This window comes from Prinia subflava, chromosome 5 (assembly GCF_021018805.1).
Source record: "Prinia subflava isolate CZ2003 ecotype Zambia chromosome 5, Cam_Psub_1.2, whole genome shotgun sequence".
NCBI lineage: Eukaryota > Metazoa > Chordata > Aves > Passeriformes > Cisticolidae > Prinia > Prinia subflava.
The window spans coordinates 31,057,515-31,085,216 of NC_086251.1; the positions used below are offsets into that span (position 1 = coordinate 31,057,515).

At 37.0% G+C, this 27,702-nt stretch overlaps 1 protein-coding gene across 8 annotated transcripts in view; it reads right to left on the reverse strand.

The window, feature by feature from the left end:
* Positions 1 to 27,702, reverse strand: part of GPHN (gephyrin) — a 274,022-nt gene that overhangs the window by 137,805 nt on the left and 108,515 nt on the right. For all 8 annotated transcript variants that reach the window (XM_063398778.1, XM_063398783.1, XM_063398782.1 and 5 more), the window contains exon 3: positions 22,518 to 22,575. In XM_063398778.1, coding sequence (XP_063254848.1) covers positions 22,518 to 22,575 — 58 coding nt within the window. The remainder of the gene's footprint in view (positions 1 to 22,517; positions 22,576 to 27,702) is intronic.

The following is a 27,702-nucleotide window of genomic DNA, read 5'->3' on the forward strand; positions in this document are numbered from 1 at the left end:
ATAGGAAAGAAAACCACATGAGGTTAGCTGTGGAAAAAATGTTTAAACTCGAATATTGGCTTTCCTGCAACTAAGAAATTTTAAAGATCAATATACTAGTATAAATACAACTGATTCTTACAGAATCCATTTCCATTTCTAGCCTCATTTTCTAATAGTAAATACAATCTTACATGTTAGTTCGCACACTTAGCTACAATTTTGAATGACGTTATTTAATTTTATTTTTAAAATTATGTTACAATTTATATGATCTCAAGTTTTCAAGTAGCTCTCAACGGAATGACAAATTGAATAGAACGAAGATATTTAAATATCTAAATAAGTTTATGATGGGGGGGAAAGACAAGAGATGAAACCATTAGAGAGACAGGGAGCTACTCAGTGCAATGCAGTTTGTGGTGTAAATTTCCCCCCCGTGTATTGTTCATGCATATCATCCACAGAATTAATGAATGAAATTGGCTTTAAAAATAAAATCTACTGCTTTACCTGTGAGAATACAGTAAAGAAAATTTACCTACCAATGAACAGCTGCAGTACTTTGAGACACTTAGTCCATACATATACTCTAAGAGTGGGTGGGCTTGTGGCCTGCCCTGGAGTGTCCCGGGAGGGGCACTCCCACTCCTCCCCTCGTCCTGCTGGAGGCATTGACACACAGGGCAGAGTGCATCCGCCACCACTGCAGTTCCTCTTAAATGCACAATCAAACCTGAAAGAGATTCAGAAAGAGGGGAAAAGCAGGTAGGAGACTAATGTACATGCAGACTGTACCTCTCAAAGAAAACCAGTTACTGATGAGTAACCTTTCTTCTTTGAGTCTGCATGTACATTCCCGCAACGACTCACTCTGATCAGTTACCTTTGCCTTTTTCCGTCCAGGAGAAGGCCTAAGGACTCCCACAAAAAACTGCAGCACCACTGCACTGAAGGCTGAAACAGCCCTGGATCCTATTAGACTGAGACAATGCTGGGTGAAAGCAAAGAGAGAGCTGCAGGTGTCCTTATGGCACATGTCTAAATACCATACAACAGAGGTAGTAAGTTTGTCCAGAGATCCAACAGAATTTTGTTGGGCCATATGAAGTTCCTTGAGTCCACTCAGAGACAGAAAGCCACATGAACAATCATTGTGTGAAGTCGGCCAAACTTTTTGATATTCCCACAGTCCAACAAGAAAAAGAACAAACCAAAAAACTTGGACCTTTGAAGAGAAATTATAAAGGCCTTACAAAGTCAAAAATATAAGATATAAAATTCAATCAAAGAAGAATAAGATCTGGAAATGACTATTGAAGATCTAGAAATGAGCACTGAAGGACTAATTTTCTTGCTACTCTGCACCACTTCAAGATGGACTCCTGGATGACTGAAGAACACATACTCTGCCCATATACAGGTAGTACGCAAAATAGCAGCTATAGAGACCCATATACCTCACTAGCTGGCTGAGAAAACCGTCTCCAAATTTGCCACTTTCATAGACACACGCAGAAGGAGTAGGCAGAAGTAAGAATTTAAGAGCTCAAAAGGGAGGAGCAGTGCTTTTCCAGTGCATGGACAGTGGGAAACTGTCATCAAACACGAACAATTCAATAACTCCTGATCAGCTGTTAGAAAGATATGAGTTGTAAAGTGTGTGAACATCAGTGTACTCAATCAGAGAGAGCAACCTGATACCCTCACCAAAATACAGAAAGAAATCAAAGGAACTACACGTAACAAATATTCAGAGAGCTGAGATCAAAGCAACAACAATCATGTCATACAGACAGTATCGTTTTCTAACAGAGTATTCATGCCTAAATTATACTTTCATGCTACTATCATTACTCTGGAGGGAAGCAAAAACTGACTGCTCTAGACATTGATTAATGTTTTGGTTTGGGAGTCCCAAGATTGCCACAGAATGAAGAAGAGCAAGGGAAGAGCTAAAATACAAATCTATGAAGACTAGAGAAGAAGCTTCTCACATAGCTGCTTATGACTATACCCACTGTCAGAACATGGTGAAATCATAAAATAAAAACCTCTCAGTTTTGTCTTGACTGAATATTTCTCTTCATATTTGCCAATTGTGGTACCTTACAATCAATACACCATAAAAATAGAACCGTTTTACAAATCTAATCCAAATAAAATTGCTGCATGGCTCTAATAAACCTGGCATCTGTATGACATGCCAAAAAAATGAGTATATTTTAGCATAATCACAGGCAGCACTGCAAAAAACTCTAACATTGTAGAGTACTGAGAAACAAGGCCCTAATAGATAACAGGGTCCCTCTGAGGTGAAACCATTGCTATTTTGTAGCAGATATAAAGGTTATGGTCTTCCTACCCAAAATGTTCTGTATGTTTAAATAGTAAAATATGGTATTACACTTCACTGTATGAAAAATGAGGCCTCACTAATGCCTGAGTCTATTAGTCCAAGTGATCAGTGTGGGGAAAAAAAGGCAGCATGACTATAATAGATGCTCACGAGGCCCTGAATTCCAAGTACTGATACTGTTCAAGCCAGAATGGAGTGACTGTGGTGACACAGACACTGCTTCTTCCCAACCACAACAGAATTAAGGGTATTGGTAGATAAGCACCGATCTGAAATGCATGGAAATCAAAAGGTATCTTCCTACCAACTCAGATGCTCTTGCCCTCTAGAGAAGATATTTTAATTTCTGGATGTTATGATAGATTAATTAGTTTTCGGTGAATAATATTATCAATACAATTGCCTATTTAAATATGCAGAGAAATTGCTGTTAAGAAGATCTGCCAGCATATTCTGAAGGTCCTGAAAATCTATAACAATTATTTTACGTCAAGCACAACAGTTCCAGAGATGGAGTAATTACATAATGGATGTATTTAGCACCTCCATGCTTGCTCCTACAGTGCACTATGATGGTGCCATTCACTAAAAATATCATTGTTCTGAGCATCAGTGTATGGATCCAGGACAGCACTCTGATATTGCCTGGTAACTTTTAGAATCATAGAACATCCTACAGATGCTCCTCTTGCGCAATAAAGAAACCAGCCTAGCTGACATCTCTACATATTTGTAGTGGATCCTCCTACCAGCTGAGAGATTTTAAGCTTAGATCTATCACCTATATTAATCCTCTAACATCTGATTACCATGTGTAAGAGTTTTTCTGTCAACCAGTGCATGTACAAGCCACGTGGCCTAACAACTAAAGCTGTGATCTTACTGTGACCTATGATAGTGCCAATTTCAGATGGTGAATGACCTCCCAGGTCAAATAATCCATGTTAGATTTATCTCCCAGAAAATAATAAAGTATCAGCAAAGGAGCCCCCTCATTTCAAACAAAGCAATGTCCTTTAGTTCTCTAAATATAAGGAAGATGTGGACATCCTGCTCTGATATATTCTTTGGATAGAAATACACAAACAACAAAGAGAAAGGTATATGCAACAAAAGAAAGAAGACTGGAGTATTCTGAATCTGATTAGATTGTCTGCACTTCATTATCTGTTGAGTAGAAGTAATCCTGGAGACCCTGAAAATGCTTCTCAAAAGTGATAAGAAAAGTATAAAAATCAACTGAAATTCATTGATGGTTATTAATGCAAAAAACATGATAACAGCTGTTGAAGACAATGTAAAATGAGTACCTAGGATCATTACAGAAAAAAAGATTTTTCCCTATGTGTCCCAGTTGATTTTTTTATAAAGATAGAGCACAATAAAAGAATAATAGAATGAACTAGTAATAGACTGCCTTGCTAATTAGGTAACTGCTTATTCCTAAGTGAGTGTAAGCATCCAAAGAGTAAAATGTAGAGAAAGAATATTTTTTGCACCTTTAAGACTGAACCAAACTTACAAGAGCGACTGAATTACTGAACTGGAAAGGCTGTTCCCTTCAAAGGAAAGACATTTTCAGAATTCAGTCCATGCAGAATCTCTCTTATAGGCCCAAAGGATTATAGCTATTACATAATACTGGGTGAAAGCTGTTACCATAGAATTTGATGAGCCATCATCTGCTTCCATTGCAGCCTGCAGAGGTGTCTTAGCATTAGCCAATCCCACTGCAATCAAAGATTTCAACTGTTATACTCAGGAGAAAACTAATGCAGAACAATTCATATCAGAAAGCCTTCTTTCCCTAAGAACTGAAACTTTCGGTTCATTTCTCTCTTGGAACATTTTTAAAAATGCTCATTTTTTCTTGATACAGCCTAAAAACAAAATTACTTAGAATCAGGTGACAATAAAAGCATTCAGAATGCTAAAGAGATTTCAAATTCACCTTCCAACTCTTTCTGCAGCTGGTATAAATGAAACTAAATCTGCCAGGGTACTAAGGTTGTTCAAACATGCTTTTATGATGTTGGAAATATCTCAGGCAAAATAACATACAGAATTTAAAAAAACCCACAGCACTTTTGAAAAATTCTTTGTATTCTAATCCTCATTGTTTCTAAAGTCCTAAATTCTTGGAAATTATTTTGTGCTATAAAGTAAGATATGTTATCACTTCATTATATGGTAAAGACTATATATGTATATAAAAATAAAACATGTATATTTTTCTGAGCCAACTAAACTGGAGACAACTTTGTAAGAAGTCTTCCTAATTTGATAAAGTTGCTGCACATGGAGCAAACAGAAGCTTAATAAAGTAAATACTTCACAGAACAGATCTAGCTCAACCCAGTCTCATAATGTTAACACAGCCACAAAGGTGGATTAAGACACATGGAAAGAGTTGGAAAGGATGATTCTTAGCAGAATCACTTGTCATCTCTTGTTTTTCTAAAGACATATGCCAAACTTTACTGATTAAATCATAAAAGAAATACTAATCATTAGTATCAGAATGAGAGCAGCATAGAATGATTTCTCCTTACAAATGCTTGAAGCGATATTGAGTCTCTTGACTGTTGCAGAGATATTCAAGAATCACCTGGACAAAATCTGGCAAAGAAGGGAGTCTCCAACAGCCCTTTGGGCAATCCGTTCCAGTGCTCATCCACCTGCACAGTAAAGAAGTTCTTCCTCAGCACAGAACCTGTGCCTCAGTTTCTGCCCATTGCCTCTTGTTCTATCGCTTGGCACCACCAAGAAGAGCCTGGCTGTTGGTAATGGGATCAAATGCAAAGAAAATTCTAAATGTAAGAAAAAAGCTAAATATAAAATATCAAAAATGTTGGTATCGAGATGTCAGTGAAGAAAAAACACACTGATGCAGTGCAATAGTTTTTAGCTCCACAGGTGGTGTTTTTCTCCTACTTCTCTCTCCCATGTGAGCTCCCTTTTATTTAATTTGTTTACATATAACCACTACCTTCTAATTGATCCTAAAGGTCTCTTGCTAATTTTGTAACACACAAAACATGTCTCAAGCCTTCCATGCATGTCACTGTTATCAATCACAATAAACAACATACTCACAGTGGTTTTCTACCCAGATTCACAGCATCCTCAGCAAACACGCAGCCTTTAGTGCTAACATTCTCTTGTTCTAATCTTGGTAAGGATGCCAGATGTTTGTCACCATTCCCATACAAGGCTCCATCCTCTGACACCCTCCCTTCAGATACTGATAGACATTGATGACATCTCCTTTCAGTCGCCTCCTCTCAGGGCTGAACAGGCCCAGCTCCCTCAGCCTTTCCTCACAAGAGAGAGGTTCCAGTCCTCTCCTCATCTTCGTAGTCCTTTGCTGGACCTGCTCCAGGAGCTCCCTGTCTCTCTTGCCCTGAGGAGCCCAGAACTGGACCCAGCACTCCAGATTTGGCCTCACCAGGGCTGAGTAGAGGGGCAGGATCCCCTCCCTCGACCTGCTGCCAATGCTCTTCCTAACACAGCCCAGGATCCCATTGGCCTTCTTGGCCACAGGGACACACTGCTGGCTCAGGGACAGTTTGGTGTCCACCAGCACCCCCAGGCCCTTCTCCACAGAGCTGCCTCCCAGCAGCTCAGCCCTCAGCCTGTGCTGCTCCGTGGGGTTGTTCCTGCCCAGCTGCAGGACCCTGCATTGCTGCTGTTGATTTCAGGCAGTTCTTCTCTGCCCCTGTCTCCAGCCTGCTGAGGTCCTGCAGGGCTGCACAGCCCTCTGGGGTATGGGCCACTCCTCCCAGCTTTGTGTCATCAGGGAACTTGCTGAGGAGGCATCTGCCCTTCATCCAAGAAACTGATGAGTAAGTTAATGAATACTCATCCCAATACTGAACCTCAGAAAACTCCACTAGTGACAGGCCTCTAACCAGATCCTGTGCCACTGATCAGAACCCTCCTTGCTGAAGTATGAGTAATTTCTAGAGGTAATTTCCAGAACTCATGGAAAGCCCTCTGGACTAGAAGTAATTGTTTGCTGTTTTAAAGATTTAAGAAGACACACATGGTAACCTTTATCAGAATCCAGAGTTATTTATATAGTTCAAAGAAAAGTTGCGTAAGACATAATGAGTCTTTTCAACTGTGTATCACCTGCTTTATATACCATTATTCTAACATATGGTCTGTTACATGGAAATGTTTATGTAAGTGATTTTTGGTTATTTAAGTGCAAAACCTACCTTTCAGGACAAGGTCAAATCACATTACAGTCAAATGCTCAATGCAACTTAGTTCATTGCGTTAACTAAAAATAGCATATTGGCCCTTTCAAAGAGTTGTATCATCTCCCACACGTCCTACTTTGGGGATTATGATGCATGCTGTATATGTTATCTCTGGACTACTGCTTTCCCTTGTAGAGACAATTGCCACTTTAGTGCTGGAGAGTGATGAAGAGCCTACACAGTCAGTACAGTCATACAGACAGTATTTTCAGTAAGAGAGAGTAGGTGGCATTAGTGGATGAGAGAGACAGGCAATAAATTTCATCTGTGAGCAACAACTGGGCAACACCCTTTGGAAATCAAGGACCACACACTGTTCTGTTTATAACATTTCTTATATTGCAATGCTCCTGACCAGGAAGCCATTGCACATCAAGGAATTAGTGATCCACATAACAATTCCCTTGAAGTCCCCACAGAAGGCTGCCCTGTGCTCTATGGTCAGCACGGTTTTCAGGAATGTGTCATGCTGCACAAACCTCTTTGGCCAAAGGACAGACTCATCCACCTCTTTGTAATGGAGGAGTCTGTAGGCAGCTCCAATTCAGTACTGGTGATTACACCACCAGCATGGCTTTCCTTTATCTAAAAGAATTGCAAAAATTTCTCATGAGTGGAGAAATCCATCCACAGATTGATCTGACGCTGCGTGAACACACAGTTCCCAGCATCTGAAGGGAGTAAGATTTATTCTTTCTCTTCCCTTGCTTTAGAAAACCAGGTATTTCACTCAGCTAGTTGTTGTCAGGCCTTTCTTACTGAGATCCAGAAAGAACCTGGCACTTCCCTCTCTCTTGTTTCTGCCCCAGTACAGAAAACACACACAAACAGAATTCCCTTTTCATTTCAAGACCTATCACTTCTGACTACAGAAGGAGAGGCCTCTGCTTTTTTCTTGCAAAGACTATTCAGGTCTTTTGTGTCTTGTAAGAGTTCTCTCTCCAGGCCCACTAATACTATGATATTTAAAAACATGAAAAAGAAATCAAAGACTTTTTTTCTTCTGCTACGAGTTATAAATCTGTAGTTAAATATCAGGTCTATCAGGAAACCAATAATTCTATAGCTGCAATCTTCCAAGAGCCTTTGCATTTGTACCAATGAATCTAAGCACAGTACGCTGTTTTTGAAGCTGTAACCATTCATACTGATCAACATGAAAAAAATTAAGCCAATTTTCAAGCCACCATAGCTATTCCTTCCTAAATGTCACAGATCATTTAGTAGTCCCTTAAGCCCTTAGCTCCTGTTTCAGCTTTCACTTCTAACTCCAAAAGCAGATAGCAGGAAACTCTAAGCAATTTTTGTCTGTCACCCAAATTTCAAAATATCACCAAGAAAATGTAAGACCATTAGCAACACTAAATGTATCTTATTTGAAATGAACAGCGTACAGCTTCCTACACTAAAAATCAACAGCAATGGGGAAATTTGTATTTCCTATATTATTGACCCTGATGAAAAAAAAACAAAACAAACCCTAATAAAACCCATGATAAAACTGAGGCATAGGAAAATAGACTACCACTTCAATTAAATATACTCAGTTGAAAGTCTTAACTAGCAAGTTAACATCTGGCCATCCTAATTTACAGTCCTGACAAGAGAATACTATTTTGCTCAGGAAACAACTGCAGGCTGATAGAATCAACAGACCTCACACCTTTAAGCTCCTAGGGAGATATTAAATTTCTCACTGACATACCTGTACAAAAAATTTCATCAGTAATCTCTGTTTCTTTGGATAGATTTCAGTGTCTGACTGAGGTCTGATAAGAAAATATTTAATTCTTTTGCAAACTCTGTACTTTGGATGTTACCTTCAGTTCCCTGCAGATAATCTACAATGGCAAAGAGCAAAAAATCAGGTTTCCATGGGGAGTTTTACATGAGAGAAATACTAGTGATCTAGAAAACCATTTTCAAGTAATTGTTTATCCCAAAGTTTCCAATTTAAATTGAGTTTCTTATTTTTTTTATTTGCATTACTGAGATATTATCCACCCTGTGTGTAAAAGAAACTTGTTATTTCTCAGTGGGCTTGATGCATTGCATCTTATTCCTCATTTTGAAACCTACGTGTTGAAGTGACTTAGGCGTGACATTAAATATGCAGTCAGAGAGAATCTTGTGCCCCATATATTAATTTGAAGAACTAGATTGTGACTACTGATAATGTATCCAAAGACAGGCAATGAAGTTGGTGAAGGGTCTGGAGCACAAGTTTTTGATGAGGAGCTGCTGAGGGAGCTGGGGGTGTTGAGCCTGGAGAAAAGGAGGCTCAGGGAGACCTTACCATTCTCTAAAGCCACCTCAAAGGAGGCTGTAGAGAGGTGCCATTTGCAAGCATTTGTGGCACAAGTAACAAGGAATAAGTAATAGATAAATTACATATTTATGTCATATAATAAAAAAAAATTACATAAGAGGAATGGTAGCCATTTCTAAGTGTGCCAGGGGGTTAGACTGCATTTTATGAAAAAATGTCTTCACCACAAGGGTTACCACACATTAGAAGAGGCTGCCTATGGAAATGGTGGAGTCACTGTCTCTGGAGGGGTTTAAAAGACACTTAGATGGGGCACTTGGGAATATGAGTTAATGGTGGACTTAGCACTGTTAAGTTTAACAGTTGGACTTGACGATCTTAAAGGTTTTTTATAACCTATATGATTCTGTGACAGAACAAATTCTTAACTAAAACCACAAGAAAGGATAAAATTTGAAAATAGCTGATCACATGTTAATTTCATGTTTCATACATATTAAAAATATATCATTATAAGGACAGTAAGAATATTGCCTTTGGTTTTCTTTCCCCATTATGTAGCCATTCTCAGAAGGCAATATAAGTGCTCAAACATATCCAGTAATCTTTTCATTGGTAGAGATCCAGCAGAGTGAATCTAAAAAGCTTTTCAACAAAAGCTACTCTGAAATTAGCTATTTATTCTAACAGTGAGGAAAAGCCCTTTTTTTCAATTTGTACATTATGAAATTGCCATGGTATCAGATGAACTGCAGCATAATCACCTGTTTTTCCTTTTGCAAAACTAAGGCTCTGTTAAAATACTATTTCTCCTAATATAGGATTGATTTTTAAAGAGTTTAAGCTACTAAAATTGTGCAACAAAATACTGAAATTCAAATTATTCTGAATGTGCACACACATATTAAAATCACTATGCTGCTTCATGTAAAAACATCTAAATATACTAATGCAATGTAAAAATGCATGGGTACCCAAATACCTGAGGTGTAGCTCAGTTGTTTTAATTAAAGCAAAATGGCAAATGTTGAGATCTGTGTCATTATGAAGAAAGCTTCATGCCTGTATATCAGCTATTGGCTAAATGGCCAAAATGTTTGTAGCAATTTTAATAATCAGGTCTGCAGAAAACATTTAATCCCCAGAAAACTCAGAAATCTCCATTATCTGTGAGATTCAATTTCCTACTTCTTATGCTGGGTGTCTCGCAAGTCGACTCTGTAGTGGGTATCACATTTGCAAAAGCTTTAATTACACCGAGAGTATACTACTTCACAAATATTCTTTTTTTTTCATTTTCAAAACATAACAATCCCTTTGGATTTCTCACCAACAGAACCACTCACTGATTGGAACACTACTTAGAGGCATTTGGAGCTTTTGTATGTACAGCAGTTTTTTATAGCTCTCTGATTTTAAACTTGGTCATCTTTCCTTCAAAACAGCCTGACAAAAATTGTCTGCTGTCATTTAGAGCCTCAAGATACTCTGTAAAATTCAAGTGTTAGCTTCAGTGCCCCAAATGACAATCAGCTTTATTTTTATACATTGCCTGTTTTATATAGCATTATTCCCTAGAAATACGTATTAAAATACAGAACATATTCCAAATACATAAAGAACAGTTATTTTCTGCTTTGTTAAAGAAAGACAAGAATTTTAAAACATCTTGATGTTAAGCTCTTATTTTCATAAGATATCCTCAGATATACAGTTTTACTTTCCAGAACGAAATTTAGGTAATTCTCAGTCATGTTAATTATGTTCAACTACCAAGAACACAGAAGAACCCTTTAAAATGACAGAACTGAGCAGTACAAATTTCCATAGGGGATCAGTCTATTTGTTAAAAGAGAGGTTTATGTCATCATACTACTGAAGCTACTCAGAGAAAATGTTACTGTATTTGTAATTTTAAAATCAAGGACATTTTGATAGAGAATAACAGTAACAAAGCAGGTGATAAATAATTAGAGAAAATAGAAATGTCATTCTATGCAGAAATGCTGGAAAGGAGTATATGTGTTACCTTCGCAGTCTTAGGATACCAGCTAATCTTGTCATAATGAGGCAGCTGAAATTGAATGCAATCATTTCTGCCAGAATAATTCTAGAAATTGTTGTGCCTTTTTTATAAGAAGGTATTTTTAAAAGTGAAACTCTTCAACCACTCCACCTTTACTGAACTCTGAGGATTCAATGGCATTCCCTCCCTTATACTTTTCTGTTAGGACAACTGAGTTACAGCATTTCTGAAATCCTACCATAATTGAAAAGTACAGACTCAGTATCACAGTAAATAATATCAAAATACCCTATTTTATCATGGAGGAACCCAGAAAACGAACCTATCAAAACCACATGGGAAGTGAAAAGGAAAACACCAAACTTTAATCTTACATTAGTCTTTAATTTGAAAAGAATTGTTTTCCTAAGCAGGTGCACGCTAAGAAACACTTCTGTAGTGAGCTCAAAGATAATCCAGAAGAATTAATATTGTGACTTTGGACACAACAAATTACATTATTTGTCTTGCAATATCAAAACATTCTGTTTGGTAAAGCACAATCTTGCACCCAAATATAATACTACTGTTGTCCAGTCAAATACCTATTCAGTGTTTTCTACACACACCATGGCAAAACTAATTGGCTTTTGTTAGAACCATAGGTCTCTGAATTAATTTCTCCATATCAATCCCACTTTCTTTGGAATCTGATGCCTCCACCCTGCTCTTGTGTCTGTCCTCTTCTTACCTGGTGTCATCCCTTATTAGTTCCCTTAGGTAAAAACCATGAAAAGAAATAGTTCCACAAACTATTGGCCACACAAACTAAACAGCAGATAATATATAGTGGTTATCAATGTTAATGGTAACAAAAAGGCTTTTCATCTTGGAAAAAACCCAACAAAAACCAGAGGAAGCTCTTGGGAAAGCTTTTTATCATGATACAGAAGCAAACCTTGGGGAAAGAATTTCTTTCAGACTGATAACATATCTGCTGGACTTCCTCCCTTAAAACTGTTGCAATACAGTATTTTTAATATGGAGTAGACCAATATCTAAGGGAGCTCGGGTTGTTTAGCCTGGAGGAGTCTCAGGTGGAATCTTACTGCTCTTTTCACCTGCCTGAAAAGGGACTGTAGGATTGTCTCTTCTCACAGGTGACAAGTGACAGGACAAGAGAAAAAGGCATTGAGTTGCACCAGGGAATGTTTAGATTGGTTATCAAGCACTGGAGCAGACTGCCCAGAGCAGCAGTGGAATCGCCATCTGTGGAGGTATTTAAAAGACATATGCATGGTGCCCTTGAGGACACGGTTTAGCAGAGGACTTGGTAGTGCTAGGGTTGATGTTTGGACTGGATTATCTTTGAGGTCTTTTTCAACCAAATGATTCTATGATCTACTGTAGTGCAGTGAGAAAATATTAGAATATACATTATTGGAGGGTAAATGTTCAAAAATTCTTTACTGATGAGGTAGATGATCAAACCATTGGAGACCACTGGTCAAGACCATCATTTGTTTTTTTCTTTGAATAGTCTGCCAGAAGGGTCAGGCACTCTCTAAGTACTTAGCTCAAACAATAGAGTTTCACTAGTAACAACGGTACTGTATAATGAATTTCACATTTGTAACTTGACATGCTGTGTTATGGGAATACATGTGCTGGCTGGAGGCTTGGGTCACATCTACCACAGCCTGTTAGTACAAACCAGCACTTTTAATACCTCTTTGCTTAACTGATGTTGGCTCATATTGCAGAGCAGCCTTTGATCACATGAACTGGAATCCTTTCAGAGGAAACTTATTTGGAAGATGGACTTCAGCAGCATGTGTGATCCACTCCAGCTGGTAACAGTCACACAGAATAAAACTAGAAGTAGTTTGAAATAAAACATATCAAAGAATATATGATGTATGCTGGATATCCAGCGCCACATGCTTTACTTTATAGATAAATGCATTTTATTGTTTTGTGTGACTTGGTAACAGACATGACCCAAGATAGATGTTCAGTTCTCGGCACCAAGGACAGGGTGGCTAGGGCTAAGGCAGGCACTTTTAAATTTGTCTCTACACACTTGGCTCTGATTTTATTTTGCTGGAAAACATCCATTTCTGGAAGCCTTTAGTACATCAGTTAAGCCAACATTCCAGCTTCATGCACTATGAGAGATCAGAAGAGCCACTTACCCAACATACTCAATAAAACATAGAATCCACTTACAATTTTTCATTTTACATTGGTGCTCAGATAGCTCATCAGCACAAAATCTCATCTAGACCAACCTTGTGCAACTGAGAAAAGAAAGTATTTGAACAAATAAAATGCCTCAAAGCATGACAGTTCAACATGTCAATACTTTTATACCATTCCCTTCACGATGTCTCCTTGAAGGAAGTTTGTGGTTGGTTTTCTGTTAAAAACATTTTGTGTTTCATATTCTGTTTTAGACAGTGGACCTTATATATGACAGGGTCACTAACAGGAACAGGGCACCACAAGAAACCTAATTAATTATCAGAGAAGCTGAATGAGGTGCAATCACACAGTGAAGTACTAAGCATTACTCTACTCATACAGTTTACAAGCTTGCGTATCACAGGGAGGCTTGTGCAGTTTTTGGTGTCTTCTTACTGTGGTTTCCAACCAAGTATTAAAATACAACCTTAAAAATCATCTAAAAGCATACTCTGAAAGGAAAATAAACTACACTATTCTAGCAGAATTATCTGCAGTCTATCAGTTGCAAATCTTTTTAATCAGAAAAACATGGTGTATTAAACTGGTTTCTGATAGAGATGACTGCTGTGCTTGTTCTTTCTTTTTTTTTCCTTACAAAAAAGGTGCATTATCAACCAACAGAAAACACATAATCAAAACTTTGGCACCTCCTTTCAGGCAGTCTTAAAATTTGCATAAATTAAGAATAAGAGTTAATTTAAAAAGTGCAGTATAAATAAGGAAGAATGTTGCTGGAATGCAACAAAATATACCACTTGTGAACATTTCTGTCCCAGTCTATCTGTTCCTCACACAAAAGTGCTTCTATAAATTAGATTATTTTTATAATCTGACTCTAAATCTTTTTCAGTGCTACTGTGCCATTTCTGTGATTAGGGGAACAGCACTTCATATGCCATTGTACATGGTGTGGCACTAGAGGCTCCTGCATAAGAGAAAAGGTTCAATGTTCTTTCTCCTCAGTCCACCACCATGGCTCCCATGCCTCTGCCCCTTCAGCTGCTCTTGAACACTGAGCTAACAGTAACCACCTTAGCACACTGCTGAGCCTTCATTCTTGGATCACAGTATAATGATCTCTAATTAGAGAGCTCTATTTTATATGCAAATTGGAATTGGGGATTTTTTCACATCTGCTATACACATCACTTAACATTAATTTCTGCTGAATTTCATCAGATGGTTTGTCACCCAACTACTCAATATTTTAATGTCCTTATTTGCAGTAATATTTAATTTCTCTACAAATAATAATTTTCATAATTCACTAAGATACAACCTGTAAATAGCTGTACAACTGAGGGTTATTTAAAGAAAAGAAAAAAAAAAGAAAAAGAAAAATGAAAAAAAAAAAATCACCAAAAACCCCAAATGACACTCCTGATCTCTTTTTCCTTATATACAAAGAACCAGCACATAGAACTTGAAAGTTTGGGTTGGATTTTTTTAAAAAGCAAATCAAAAAAACCTTGATGGCCTTTTTTCTTATATATACAGGTCCAGCATTCACCTCCTGTGACAATTACAAAAAGAAAGAATATATTTCAGAAATAAATTTACCACAAGAAATGAATATAATATTGATCTCCCTCCAACTCAGTCAAGCCATTAATTACTTATGACATTATCAGTTTTGATAGGATAACATTACATTTCCTTCATAGATCTCAAGCAAGAATCATCAGAATACATTCTTACAGCGTAAATAAAACCAACCAAAACTTAATGTAACAGGTCATGTGGAAAATTATTAGGGCTTTTATATAAACTTGATTTACTTATACACTTGCCAAAAGCTATTTGCTGCTTAATGAAGCTGAGCATGTTTTCTCCCCTCATTCATGCTAAGTGACATCCCATTTAAGAAATTACATTTCCAGTGAGAACAGAAGGCACTGAAAACATTGCCCAATATAAGGGGTCAGATGTGTTAGAGCTGGTCAGAAGATGCCCTAGGAACCAACTAGGTTTCAGGTGATGGCTGGTACAAAGAAATGTATTTAGCAAAAATGGAACATGAAAGAAAGCCAGGAGGAATTTAGACAATATTGGTTACTACAGCTACAGAGAGAGGCAGAGATATTTTTTATGCTGGAAAACAAAATGAGATTTCAAATCCTATTTCTAACATTTTTAATTAAGAAAGACTGAATGGACAAACAGGTCTGTAATGGTGGTAATGAAAAATCTGATGCACATAAATGTCCCCTCTTAAGGGCAACAGCTTAAATGCTGGGCAACCAGAAATGCTTAAAGGATGAATAATATACTGGTTTGTCTTGTAAATTAATTTTCAGCTGTTTTTGTTCTCTCTTTGGAGGAGAACTACAGAACTATTTTGTTTGCTTTAGAAATAAATTATAGTACTACTAAAATGATTTTGTCTTGTTAGCATTGCATTTCAACTTAAATGGATGCACGGTCTTCCTGCCCTTCCCCATATGGCAGTATCCCATGATCTGCAAATCACAGGCTAAGCTTTCCTATGTTTGCAAGACTAAATTACACAATACAATATAAAATGTATTTGCTTAAATCCTACTCACATTAAGGAACACGAATTTATAACAATGCTTCAGCATTTTCTATATTCAAGACAGCCTGGAAGAGCAAGGTAACTTGGTGAGGTGGTCTCATCTGTCATTTCTAGAGACATGAAGTCTCTCAAGCCATAAAGTCTATGAAACGTAAGATGGAAAACAGCAGGAAAACAAAAAGTGACAATTCCTATTTCCATGTGGAAAGTTAGTGAGTATACTCTCTCATCCAGAGTATCCGGGTATTTAATGCCCTTGCCAGGAAAGCAGAGGAATGCTTTTGATACATTCAGCAGTCCTAGTTCAGAGTTTGATAGACACTCTAGCCATCTCTCATTTTACATTCTTTTTGTAAAGGTGTTTTTTTGGTTGAGAGTCTGTGATTGCAGTGAGTATCCATCATCCACCGAAGATGAGAGAAACAGATGAAAAGTCCTTTCAGTGAGTACTCCCTGGGGAGTTTCTATACAGAAACTTGAGATAGCAAAAGTTACAGCATGGAGAACAGTCATGTCCTCCAAGCAAAAAGAGTCTCAAATCTATCAGAGCAGAAACAATCCAAAAGTCAAAACTGATATTCACAACTACTAACAGCTTCATGGGTGGAAAAAAAACCAAAACCAAACCAACAGAAAAGGCATTCTTATGAAATACTCATATTTCACTGGTGTGAGACTGTGCCTGGACTATTCAGGCTTACACAGCCATGCTTGGCACCAAAAGCCAAGAATCAGAGCCCAAAGCAATGCAAACTGCACTTTCCAGAAAAAGGAGCAAAATCAGTTTTAGAAGAAACAAAACTTAGATCAACAAAGGACTCAAGAGAAGAAAAAATTACATAATACAACAGATAATGAAATTACAGTCAACTAGGAGCAATGTAATATAAAACAATATAATATAAATAATCAACTGTTCAAAAGAACTACTAGAGAGAAGCACAAATGCATGGTCAAGAGTACATTATTAATGCTAAAGGGGTTGCAAATCTCTAGCTTGTAGCAGAAATGCATACACATGGACAAAAAATTAAGAAAGGTAATTTTTTGTTTTATATAAGGTTTTTCACAATTTTGTCACATAATCCCACACACAAAATTTTAGTTCTCTCTAGCATGGAAACAACAACATCTGTACCAACATTTAAGGATTAATACAGCATGGTAAAACTCAGAGTTTTCTGTCATCATAACAATGACACATGTAACTTGAAAAAGAACATTAGTCAGTGATTGACTCTGCCAGTTCAGGATTTGGAAATTAACTCAGGAAGTAATCTCTGTGTACATCAGGTGATCTTTGATTATAGAGAAATATGATGAAATAAAGTTGTTCTATCTTAACACATCCCACTTCTCAATAGTCCTGCTTGGATTCATGTCCATAAGTGTTCTTCATGAAAACCCAAGAAGCAAGTAGGAAAATCAAATCTGCGAGTTTATTATGGATTTCAACACTAAGTTGACATCTCAGTGTCAATTTTTTGTTACTGGTTAGGACATTTGCAAAAGGTTTTAGAAACCTTTGTTACCTGGATGCAGGAGTACAATGAAACTGTCTACTGGATGGTCAGACCCTGAGTGCATGTTAAGAGAGTTCAAAGACAAGCTCTCAGTTTTAGCCAACACACATAACTAGCAACCTAATGGAATGACATGTGACATGACCATCACATATGCCCTTTAAATCTTTTAAAATTTGTATCTGTAAGCTTTAGAGTCTATGGGGATGCTATTTGTTAATACTCACCAGACATTCAATGGATGTCAGAGCCCTTTTATGTCATGCTTAGTAAGAGCTCTTGTGCTGTGAGTTAGTTATTACATTTTGAGATGCAGAAGAAGGAAAACATGGGCAGAAATACTGGGAACCAAAACTGTCATTCCTGCAAGGTAAATCACAAAGTTTCTTGGTGCTTTAGGATTAGTGGGAGTACACACTTCAAACAGCTTGAGCCTCTTCAAAAAACTGAGTGGGCAAACCTATTCGTTTGTGCTGGATCCAAACAGATAAAGGAGCAATAATCTCAGTATTATCATCAAATTCTGATGCCTTCCATCTTAAACTTAGGGGAAACTTTTTGTGAAGATCCTTGGCCAGTGCTGATACGCTTGGCAGGTGAATATCCATACAGTGATGAAGTGGACTTAAACTCCTATGGAAAACTGGGATGACAGCACATCTTGTTCATGTAAAGCAAGGTTGATTCTGCAGAAAATGCAAGAAATATTTAAATACTGCCCCACTCTCCGGTATGGAGACACAAAATCAGATTTGTGATGTCTAAATATTTTCAGCCACAACCCTGTTCTTGTGGACTATCCACCACAGTAGTAATGCCTACCTTTCCTTTGTGTGTTTTTTTTGGTGTTGTTGTGTTTTTTTAAAAATTATTCTTTATTTTATTTTTTGACGTTGTTCTGTTTTTGGTATTTTTTATATGGGACTAAAAACTGGCACTTGTTGACACATTGCTACTTATTTTCCCACATGTCGCTAAATATGAAAATGCTTTGAATGATCAAGGCCAGCATCTCTTGGCTGCACACAAAGTTTGCATGAGTTTCATCAGCTACTCTTACCAGCAAAAAGAACAGATTCTAGGATACAGCATTATGTAGGTATATGACACCACAAAGTCAGCAAACCAAATTCCAAGAAAGTCTTGGAATAGACTGATTTAAATTGTAATCATATCAAACCTGCGTGTTTTTGATGGCAGGGAGTAGAGTTTTGCCCTGAAATACATCTCACTGACACTAAATCAAATTCCTTTGTTCCTAAGATGTTCCTAAAAATGACTGTGTGGAAAAGTTAAAATCTTTTGAATTCCTAAATCATCTAGGGCAACTGACCTCTTAAGAAGGACACAGTGCTCACCATTTCCTTTCTGGCTGCTTCACTCTCCCTTCACTCTTGGATCAGTATGACTGAAGTCTACTTTCTCAAAGACTGAAAACAATTTGAGAAGAATGTGCTTCAGCTATGCATAAAAATTTTCGTATATTAAACTATTATGTTAACAGATACTCCTAAAGAAAAAAAGGAGAGCTAATCTATCATTATTCAGGGGAAAATGTCTGTAGTCCCAAATGCAACCTTTAATCCTTTATGCATATATGTTTTCATTTAAAGATTATCTATAGAAAAATTAGGCGTGTTCCTTGAGGAGCACATGTCTCTGTGTGAAAGGGCGGTTAATGGAATTAAAAAACTTTCCCATCTTGCTCCAGAACTGCTTTACATCTAAATTTACAATTTACAACCAGCACTAACAAAATACTTCTAACAAGATTTCTTAAAACTGACTACCACAGGAGGCAACCACTTAACTTTATTCTCCACACTGGAATATCTGTCTTATGCAACAAATATTATTCTCATGCAACAAATATTATAGGAATGAAATGTTCTGGAAATGTCTTTCTTGTGCATATCACTCTCATGAATTAAGGACCTGCTACAAAATCAGTTTCTGGTCTTGAGATGAGATGCATGCGTATGTTTACATGAAAAGTATATACGAAAGCACATAAAAAACCCAACAAAACAATTGAATTCCTTTCTGCTGTTGATTTGCAAATCCTAGCAAACCAACTATTTTTTTTAGAAATCTGTCAATGAGTGGTTTTCTCATTCACCGAGTCTTCTTCTACAACAATCATCCTTCAACAATAACATAGTTCCTTTATAATGGCAGAACACAAAAATCAAAAAGACCATCTCTCATGGCACTATAAACCATAAAATGATACTGTTGACCTAAATCTACAGGCACATCTTGTAAACTTTCCCTAATCTATAATAACCATAAATTTCTCTTTATTCTTGATTATGAATCTCCACGTAGTTCATCCAAACCAGCGTTGCCTGATACATTCACCAGGCCCTATGCACACGAAATCATTTGGTCTGAAGACCTCTCCTTTAGGCACGTAACTATTACAGTGGGTGAGGAGCAAGGCTGAAATCTGACAATGCTTTTTTTTTGATAGTTTGAAAGGCTTCTTGCTTACAGGATAAATATTCTGATGAGAACAGAAGTCTAGAGAAAGTTGAAACAATGACACTTTCACAGAAATGTGCTGCAGTTTCTATATTTACTGTCTCTATCAGTTCCGGTAGTATTTTAAAACCAGCAGGTACTGAAAATGAGGTGACATTGCTTTAACTGGTGTAGAGGAACGACAGGAATGCAGATGGTAGTACATCCATTTATGCATTCTCTGAAAGCTTCTTTTAATGAACTAGAAATCATATGATAGAAGACATATCTATCTTCTGGAATAGTTTGCAGGGGGAAGCATGTGATGGTATCTAGGTAAGGCTACCTGTTGAGTTCTCACTTTGGGAACCTAAGCACCTATGACAAAAATCTAGGGAAGGTAGGTTTCATGAGACTTCGTTTCAGACTGACACAGATGCTGTGGAACAGTAGTAGTGATTGGTTCCCCACAATCCTTCCTAACCTTGGTATGGTGCATGAGACTAGTTAGGGTATGGGTTATCAATTCTGCCATAAGTACCCCTCATTCATGTGCCTACAGTGGTGTTCTACTTAAGATGTAATAACATGAATTAACAAAATCAATACGTTGGTTTTCCTCGGAAGTTATTTTGAACAGCAAAAGAGGTTAATCTACCGATTTTTCTAGAATACATGCAAATGCTGAGACTTATTTATTTGTCATAGTAATTACTGCTCTCTGTCTGATAAAGTATCTCCTTTGCCATTTAAGAAAGCAGTTTACTTTTTAAGGCTATCAGAAAACATGAAAATACAACTCACATAAATATAATTCTACAATCCATCAAGTTAAATCAGATTTTAAAAGTGCAGCTATTATTTTTGCATATTTCATTAAATTAAGTTCCTTAATATTTCATGTTTAAATAGGGGAGAGATAGTTATGAGGCAAAATAACTGAATTAAAGTGCATGGAAGAAGATTTTGTTCTCTCTAGAAGCAATATCCCAGTAAGCTGATTTGCCTTCTATTTTCTCCTCTCTCCTTTTTCTACTCAAAGCAGCTAGGAGAGGCTTTCAGTTAAAACTACCCCCTATATTTATTGCAAGGACACCGTCTCACTGTTTACCAGCAGCTATTCAAAATACATATGTACAAAATAATACTTTTTGATATCCAATATATATTTGTCTGTCTTGGCATATGCCAGTAGTGCCTTGTTTAATACAAATAACATGTATTGCAGCTTGAGAAATTCTATCATTTGAGGTGTGAGAAGTGCCTGACTGCCAATATAACCTCAAAACCCCCTTACCAAAAACACAGGACAGCTACCAGAAACAAGTAAAGGGAGGGATTTTTCCCCAACCCTCTAAATAGCTCTGACTTTGGACAATGAAATCTTTCCTTCACACTTACATCCTGGCACAAGTGAGACTAATGACAAACCCATCCTTTGATGCTTCCTAGGATCTCAAACACTTAAACACCAGCTAAATAAGAAAAAGCTGACAATTCAGAACAGTTCTCCTAAGCAGGTGACAGATTCTTGTGACTACTAATCTTGCAGTAAGTTCCTAAAAGTAAAATTATTTCTTATCTCCCAACATTCCATTTTTCTTTGTTCACTGAACTCAGTTTAGTAATGATGAAGCCAGAAATATCAGCTTTCTTCAAGATTAACAAAGTATCTGTGGTATTGATTTTCTTATATAAAAGGAAAAAGATGGTGGTTTAGAGTTTTTGTGATTTTTTAAAATAGTTTTGGAGCAGTTCTCTGAGCATCATGAAAATACCACTATTAAATTTTGAAAGCCTTCTTTCTATTCTTTTGTTCTTTTTTTCCGAGACCAAAGTCTGAATACTGGATGTATCCAGTAACAAATCATGCTGCTCTTGATAAAATTCAGGATAGAGTAGTCCATGAATCTTAGATGGCAAAAATAAATTTTGATCATGATGGTGCAATAACTTTGACTGATGCAGACAGAGGCAGTCACTGTGCAGTGACTTGATTGCAGTGGGTTTGATACTAATTGAAGAGGAATAAATTCTCACCATTTGCACACTGCAAAGTCATGTCTACATCAGACTATACGGTCATTTCCCTTCACAAGATTTTAGAACTATTCTTAAGTATTTTTGCATAGCTGAAAATGAGTATGTGAAACAGCACAGCGGGTTAAGCAATCACAATAAGCAAGCAGTATGTCAGACTGACCTACTAACAATCAAATAAAGAATCAGCTACACAAAGTGTGCTATCACATCCAGGCCCAAAACCCCCCAGTACCCACCTTCCACTCCACTGAAAAACAAAACAGACACAAATTGCTGAAGCACATTTCAGGAGTGGACTTGGCTAAAGTGAGTTTTGTTACAATGCACATTACTTTGAAGGTAAACTTCAGTATTTATTGTTATCATTACTCAAAATCAAAGAGCTTATAACGATTTTTTGAGCTTATTTTTTCTACTTCATACTATCCCCTTCTTAAGACAGACAACATTAAAAAACATGGATGTACTTTTGATCTCAACAGCAGAAGGACAATATAGATATTTTTTGTTATGAAAATATAACTCAATGTTCATTTTAGTCCTCTATCTGTCTGTAGCAAAACAGAAACAAGTTGAATTACACAGGTTTCTGGCATCAAACAAATCCTGCTGAAGCCAGCTTAAGCTGAAGGTAAACTGTATTGGTAAAAATAACTAAAATTACATTTTAGATGCATAAGTATGGATCTAATAATTTTACTTTAGACACTTTCTTCTCTCCCCTATGAGAAACATCAAAGCAAGAAATAATGCGCCTTCTTAATGTAACATTTCTGTAATTTTCCAAACAAAGACATTCAGTCTTGAAAAGCAGTAATACTGTACCTTAATTTCTTCTATTTCATCTGGCACTATCTTGTATGCTGATATAGTCCCACCCAACCTGAAATCAGGAGAAGAAAAATGTTCTTAAAATCAGTAACAGGACACACAGTATGTTAACAGTGTCATGACTTGTTCCAAAACACAATATTCCTTCCACCAATTTAGAGGTAAAACCCAGTAAGTCCCAAACCAAAAAAACCCTTTCTTTATGCAACAAAAAAATCCTTACATGATTAATATAAGTACTAGAAACAAGGTGTCCATCACCTTAAACAATTAAGTCAGCCAAGCAGAATTACCATCATCAGGATAGTATTTTTTATATTAATGGCAATTAATCTTCATATTCTATGATTTCTTGTTAATTGTCTAAGTTATATGGATGAGTTTAAATATTTGAAGCCTGATGTGCTTTGTGCTGAGCATTTCACTATGCTGCTACACAGTCTGAAATGCATCCAAACACAATTCCAGAAATCGCAATTTTTAAATTAAATGTGCATGTACAGACATCACAAATCACACAGACTTTATGGTCTCTATATTTGAAAAATCAGTGTAGTTAATGATTGGTAATAAAAAGTGGGTGATGGACAATAGCTGGCATTGACACAGAAAAAATAAAGAGTTTTGTTCTACATGGAACTCACTAAAACTACGTTTTAAAATCCTGTTCACATACTGAATAGTTCACATACTGAAGATGCATGAATAGCATGTACTATAAATGGTGGTTATTATTACATTTTCCCCAGAGACATGCAGACATGGCTTGTTTCATTTCATGAAGCAGTCTCATCGATAGTGACAATTCAGACCTAAAAATATAAGTGCACTAATGACCTCCTATTGGCTCTACACAACAATACTATTCATTTTCTGGACCCTAAAGTCACACAAGAAACTATTTTTTGTAAACCAGTAGACACTTATCAAATGTGTATTTGAATTATCTTCCTATTATTGGAATTTTTCTTTCCAATTGTCAGCATTTCTACACAGATATATTTTCTTATATCTTGAAATTATTATAAATATTGTTTAGTCAAGTGAAAAAGGGAAGAAGAGCATAACACAGAAAACACATTAAGATTTTCCACGCAGGTCCTGCCTTTCCGTATCTCTCTCGTAAATGAACCGTTGGAAGGTTTTACACAGAGGATGAAATATGCATAGGAGAAGTCTGAAGTCCATCACTGCTCCAGGTAACATCAGCTACGATTTCCAAGGTAGAGACAGGGCTAAGATATTACAACATCCAAATTCATCATGGACAAAGAATGTAGCAATTGCTGTCTCCCATTTCCTCTGCAACTTCTGTTGCTGCCATACAGTAAGGGAGCTTAAAGCTGGACAGAACTGAAACATTTTTTGCCAGTGTAAGTACAAACATGAGCTTTTATTTTTCATTACTTTTGTTCAACTGGTGTTTCTAGGGATAGCTACAGGAAATTGGCTTTAGCATCACAGTGAAGGATTACTTCATCAAACAGTGACAAGCAATGACTCAGACAGCACGTTAACATTGCACCTGATCAGTCCTGTGGCTACTGGAATGAGGTCCACAAGAAAGAAACTTTTATTACTTCTTTAAGATCTATTCCTGCCTGCACTTTGGAGTACCCCAAAAATCATTGACTTTCTACCCTCTAGCAGAAGGAGAATAAAGAACCTCTGCTGCCAGCACTCCAGCAACATGGAATTCCATCTGGCAGATTTCTTTATTGGCCACCCTTGGCACAACTATTAAGTATTTTCTTGGAATATCAGGAAGAAAATCAAAATAATTGACTCAGTAAACTCATCTGACTTGCTCACACCATTAGCATCACCGTGCAAATAGTTCCACAAAGTTTTGTGTTAAGAGTTTAACAGACTCTGAATCTGCCAAGTTGCATTTCAAATGGTACCACTCTTAAAAAGTAAAATGTCAGCTACCACAATTCCATATTTTTGAAAGAGAAAAACATATTAAAAATTATGTCACTGTGTAAAGAAACAATCTCTCACTGATAGCTCCAGCTCACATATCTCTTAATCCATTTAAAATCCTACTCTGACATCTTTATCTTAAAAATCCTGTCTACAAACATAAACAATAACAAATTTGAAGCTGAAGGAGGATCAGAGAACATTAATATGACTTTACCAATGTCTCAGATTTGAAAAGAAGTTTTTAAGGAAGTCTTTCTTCATTTCAGAACATTAGATTTCAGTCAATTTTGTAACTTCTGAAAGAGATCCACCACAGCAGATTAGAGTACCAGATTTAACTGGTGAAGGACATAAAGACATTTCACTTTGTATATAAAGTTTGGTTGTGAGTTTCACAGAAGTTTAAAGGCATCATACGCACCAGGAGGATGCAGCCAACACAGCCACATCACTATTACAAATCTCCAACAGTAGGTTAAGCCTGAAGTGTAAGGGACTGGACAATATCACACACACAAGTAATGGAGGAAAACAAAAACGTTGGGATAATGGCTAAGAAAAACCAGCAAAATCAAGGCAAATTGAAAATCAATGCAATAATGGGTATGTCCAACTTGAGGAAAACTTCATATTTCAAGTGTTTCTCTAAATTACATTTAAGTGTAACCATCAATTGTGGCCTGTCTGGAAGTTTGCTTGCCATTGTGCAATTCCTTGATTTGATTACTGACATCTGAAAGAATAGAGACCAGACAACTCTACACAGGATATTTCAGCTATAGGATGATACACTATGACAGAGGGCTTGTGCACGGCATATTTTTTCACTTTGTTGTAAAAGCCTCTCTGCAAGTTTGTTTTTTTTTAATATTTTACAGTAACATTCTTAATCACTATGTTTCAAGAAGTAACTGTGATCAGAAGAGCAGAGGACCAGCTAGCCTGAGTATACGTTAACTACAATGAGCTTTGTAGGCTAAAATATAATGCAGCAAAGAACATGTTAAAATGGCCAGAATTCAGATCACTAGGAACCCAAATTTTGTGAGGAGTCACTCTTCATCTTCCACATATTTTATGTTTTTTACAGATTTTATTATAATGCTGTCCATTTGAATGACTCAACATCCAGCATCTGCCAATAGAAATGGCATTTTCTCTCTGATAATACACACCCAAACCAAAAGCAAAGTTAAATACACAAAACAGCTTCTTCAGTACACTGAAAAGATGATCCCAAACTTCATCCAGAGAAATCTAATGTGCAAAGTCTTTCTCTCCCAAACTGCAGTATTTTCACATTTTAGTAAGACACTATTTAACAGTGAAATAATTTTAAGTATTAGTTACCTTTAATGTTTCACTTGTATACGCAAGAGATCATCTCAAACGTACCAGAATTTATATTCAAATTTTGACAAATGTTAGTCTTATCAGCTCTGTATCATACCTTGAAGGTGATACAGACAGTTCCATTCTCTAATCTTTTTGCAAAAGAGAAATGAAATTATTCCTAGATGTAGAAATGAGAGCTGACACAGTAATAATGAAAAACCACATCTTACACTGGGGTAAACCGGTGAAGGCCTTCAAGGCAAGATTTAGAAAATGTAAGATAGAAATTCTATTAAAATAATCAGGAAATAATACATGTAATATTTTAACAAAGGTTTTAAAACTAATAGAAATGTAGTGTCTTTTTTATCTTTTCAGACTGGGTTCGCAAAAGCTCACAGAAAGGATTCAGGAGAACAACAAGGTTTCTATAGCAACCTAAGAAATTAGCAAAATACAGGAAATAAACTGAACTACGGCCAACACAGTTGTATTGGAACAGATGGATGCTTTACTATTTCACAAATTAAACCAGAACATCACGGAAGGAGAAAGCTACGTCCAAGTTAAGGAAAGCTGAAAACCAGGGAAAAAAGTTGAAAGTCGAAAACTGTGCTCAAATGGAGGCAAGAAACAACAAACCACAGCTCAAGTGAAAAGTAAACTCCTGACAAAACTAAAAGAGAAATAAATTACAACTCTACATTATTTTAACAAGCTGAGCTGTTTGCTATTTGCATTGCTTTCCCAAATAGTGCCAGTTGGACTTCTGGCTGATTTTCCCCTGTGCCCCTCTATACATCCACATTTGGACTCACTGCAGTGTTATTGCAGGGATCCGTTTTGTGCAAGACTCTTGTGCACTTGGACTGAATCCATACGGGTCAGCTTTTATAACCTGAACTCTGACCAAAGCTATGAACACCATCTTTATATACAGTTCCACGTTAAGGGACAGCCATAAGAAGCTGAGCTATGGATTCATCCGTTAACTTAATAAATGAGTCATACCAAATGCAATGAAGTAAATTTTCTAAAAATAGCTTGTAGCCAGCTTGGCTGCTGTCATCTGCTGAATTTCTCCAACGCCACTTTAATTAACATTAATCTTTCTTCAGATAGATCACTGTCTAAACAATATCAAGTTGTCACTAAGCCTCCCAGTGAAACTCTCCATCTTTTAATGAAAGCAAAACTCAAACCTCTCTACTTGGAAATTTTTTCCAGATCCATCTCACAAATATATTTGTTACCTGCCACCAGGATATTCTGTCTTTTGACTTGATTTATAAACTAAGCAGATTATTCAAGAGAGACTGTTCTTGGGAGCAGATCAAATGACTGGGAGCCAGACTGGCTATTTCTGATTCTATGGGTCTACTCATTTTATCACAGGCTACTGAATGAATACTTGCTACAATATTTCTGCCAGAGCAAACTGACCCACGTCAGCATTCTTAGCCTACTCATCTGGACTACCTTGATGTCGACCCCCATGATATCAACAAATCAACTGGACTTGGATCCTCACATCATATTCCCACAAAAGAGGTGGCAGGATTTGAAAGCATTTGAAAGCTTTTTTCTCCACTACCTGTAAGATACATTAAAAGCTGACAGAGAACTCCTTTAATTGATAACTAGTTTCTACTGACCTTTGAGAAATTGTTAAAGCACCCTGAGGGAGGTAGTAAGAAGGCTGCTATTCTGGGCTCCCTTCCTACACAACAGAACACTGGCAGCTACAGCAGGCTGGGCTGCAGCTCCTATCGCTGGCTGCTCGCCAGCAATGAACCGTGCAGAACGGCTTCCAGAGAGGATCCTGATGACAGCTTTACTTACTCGAAGGTATAAAATCATGTGACGAAGATCCACCCCAGGTTTATTGCTTCTTTTGGGGTGTTATTATTATTAT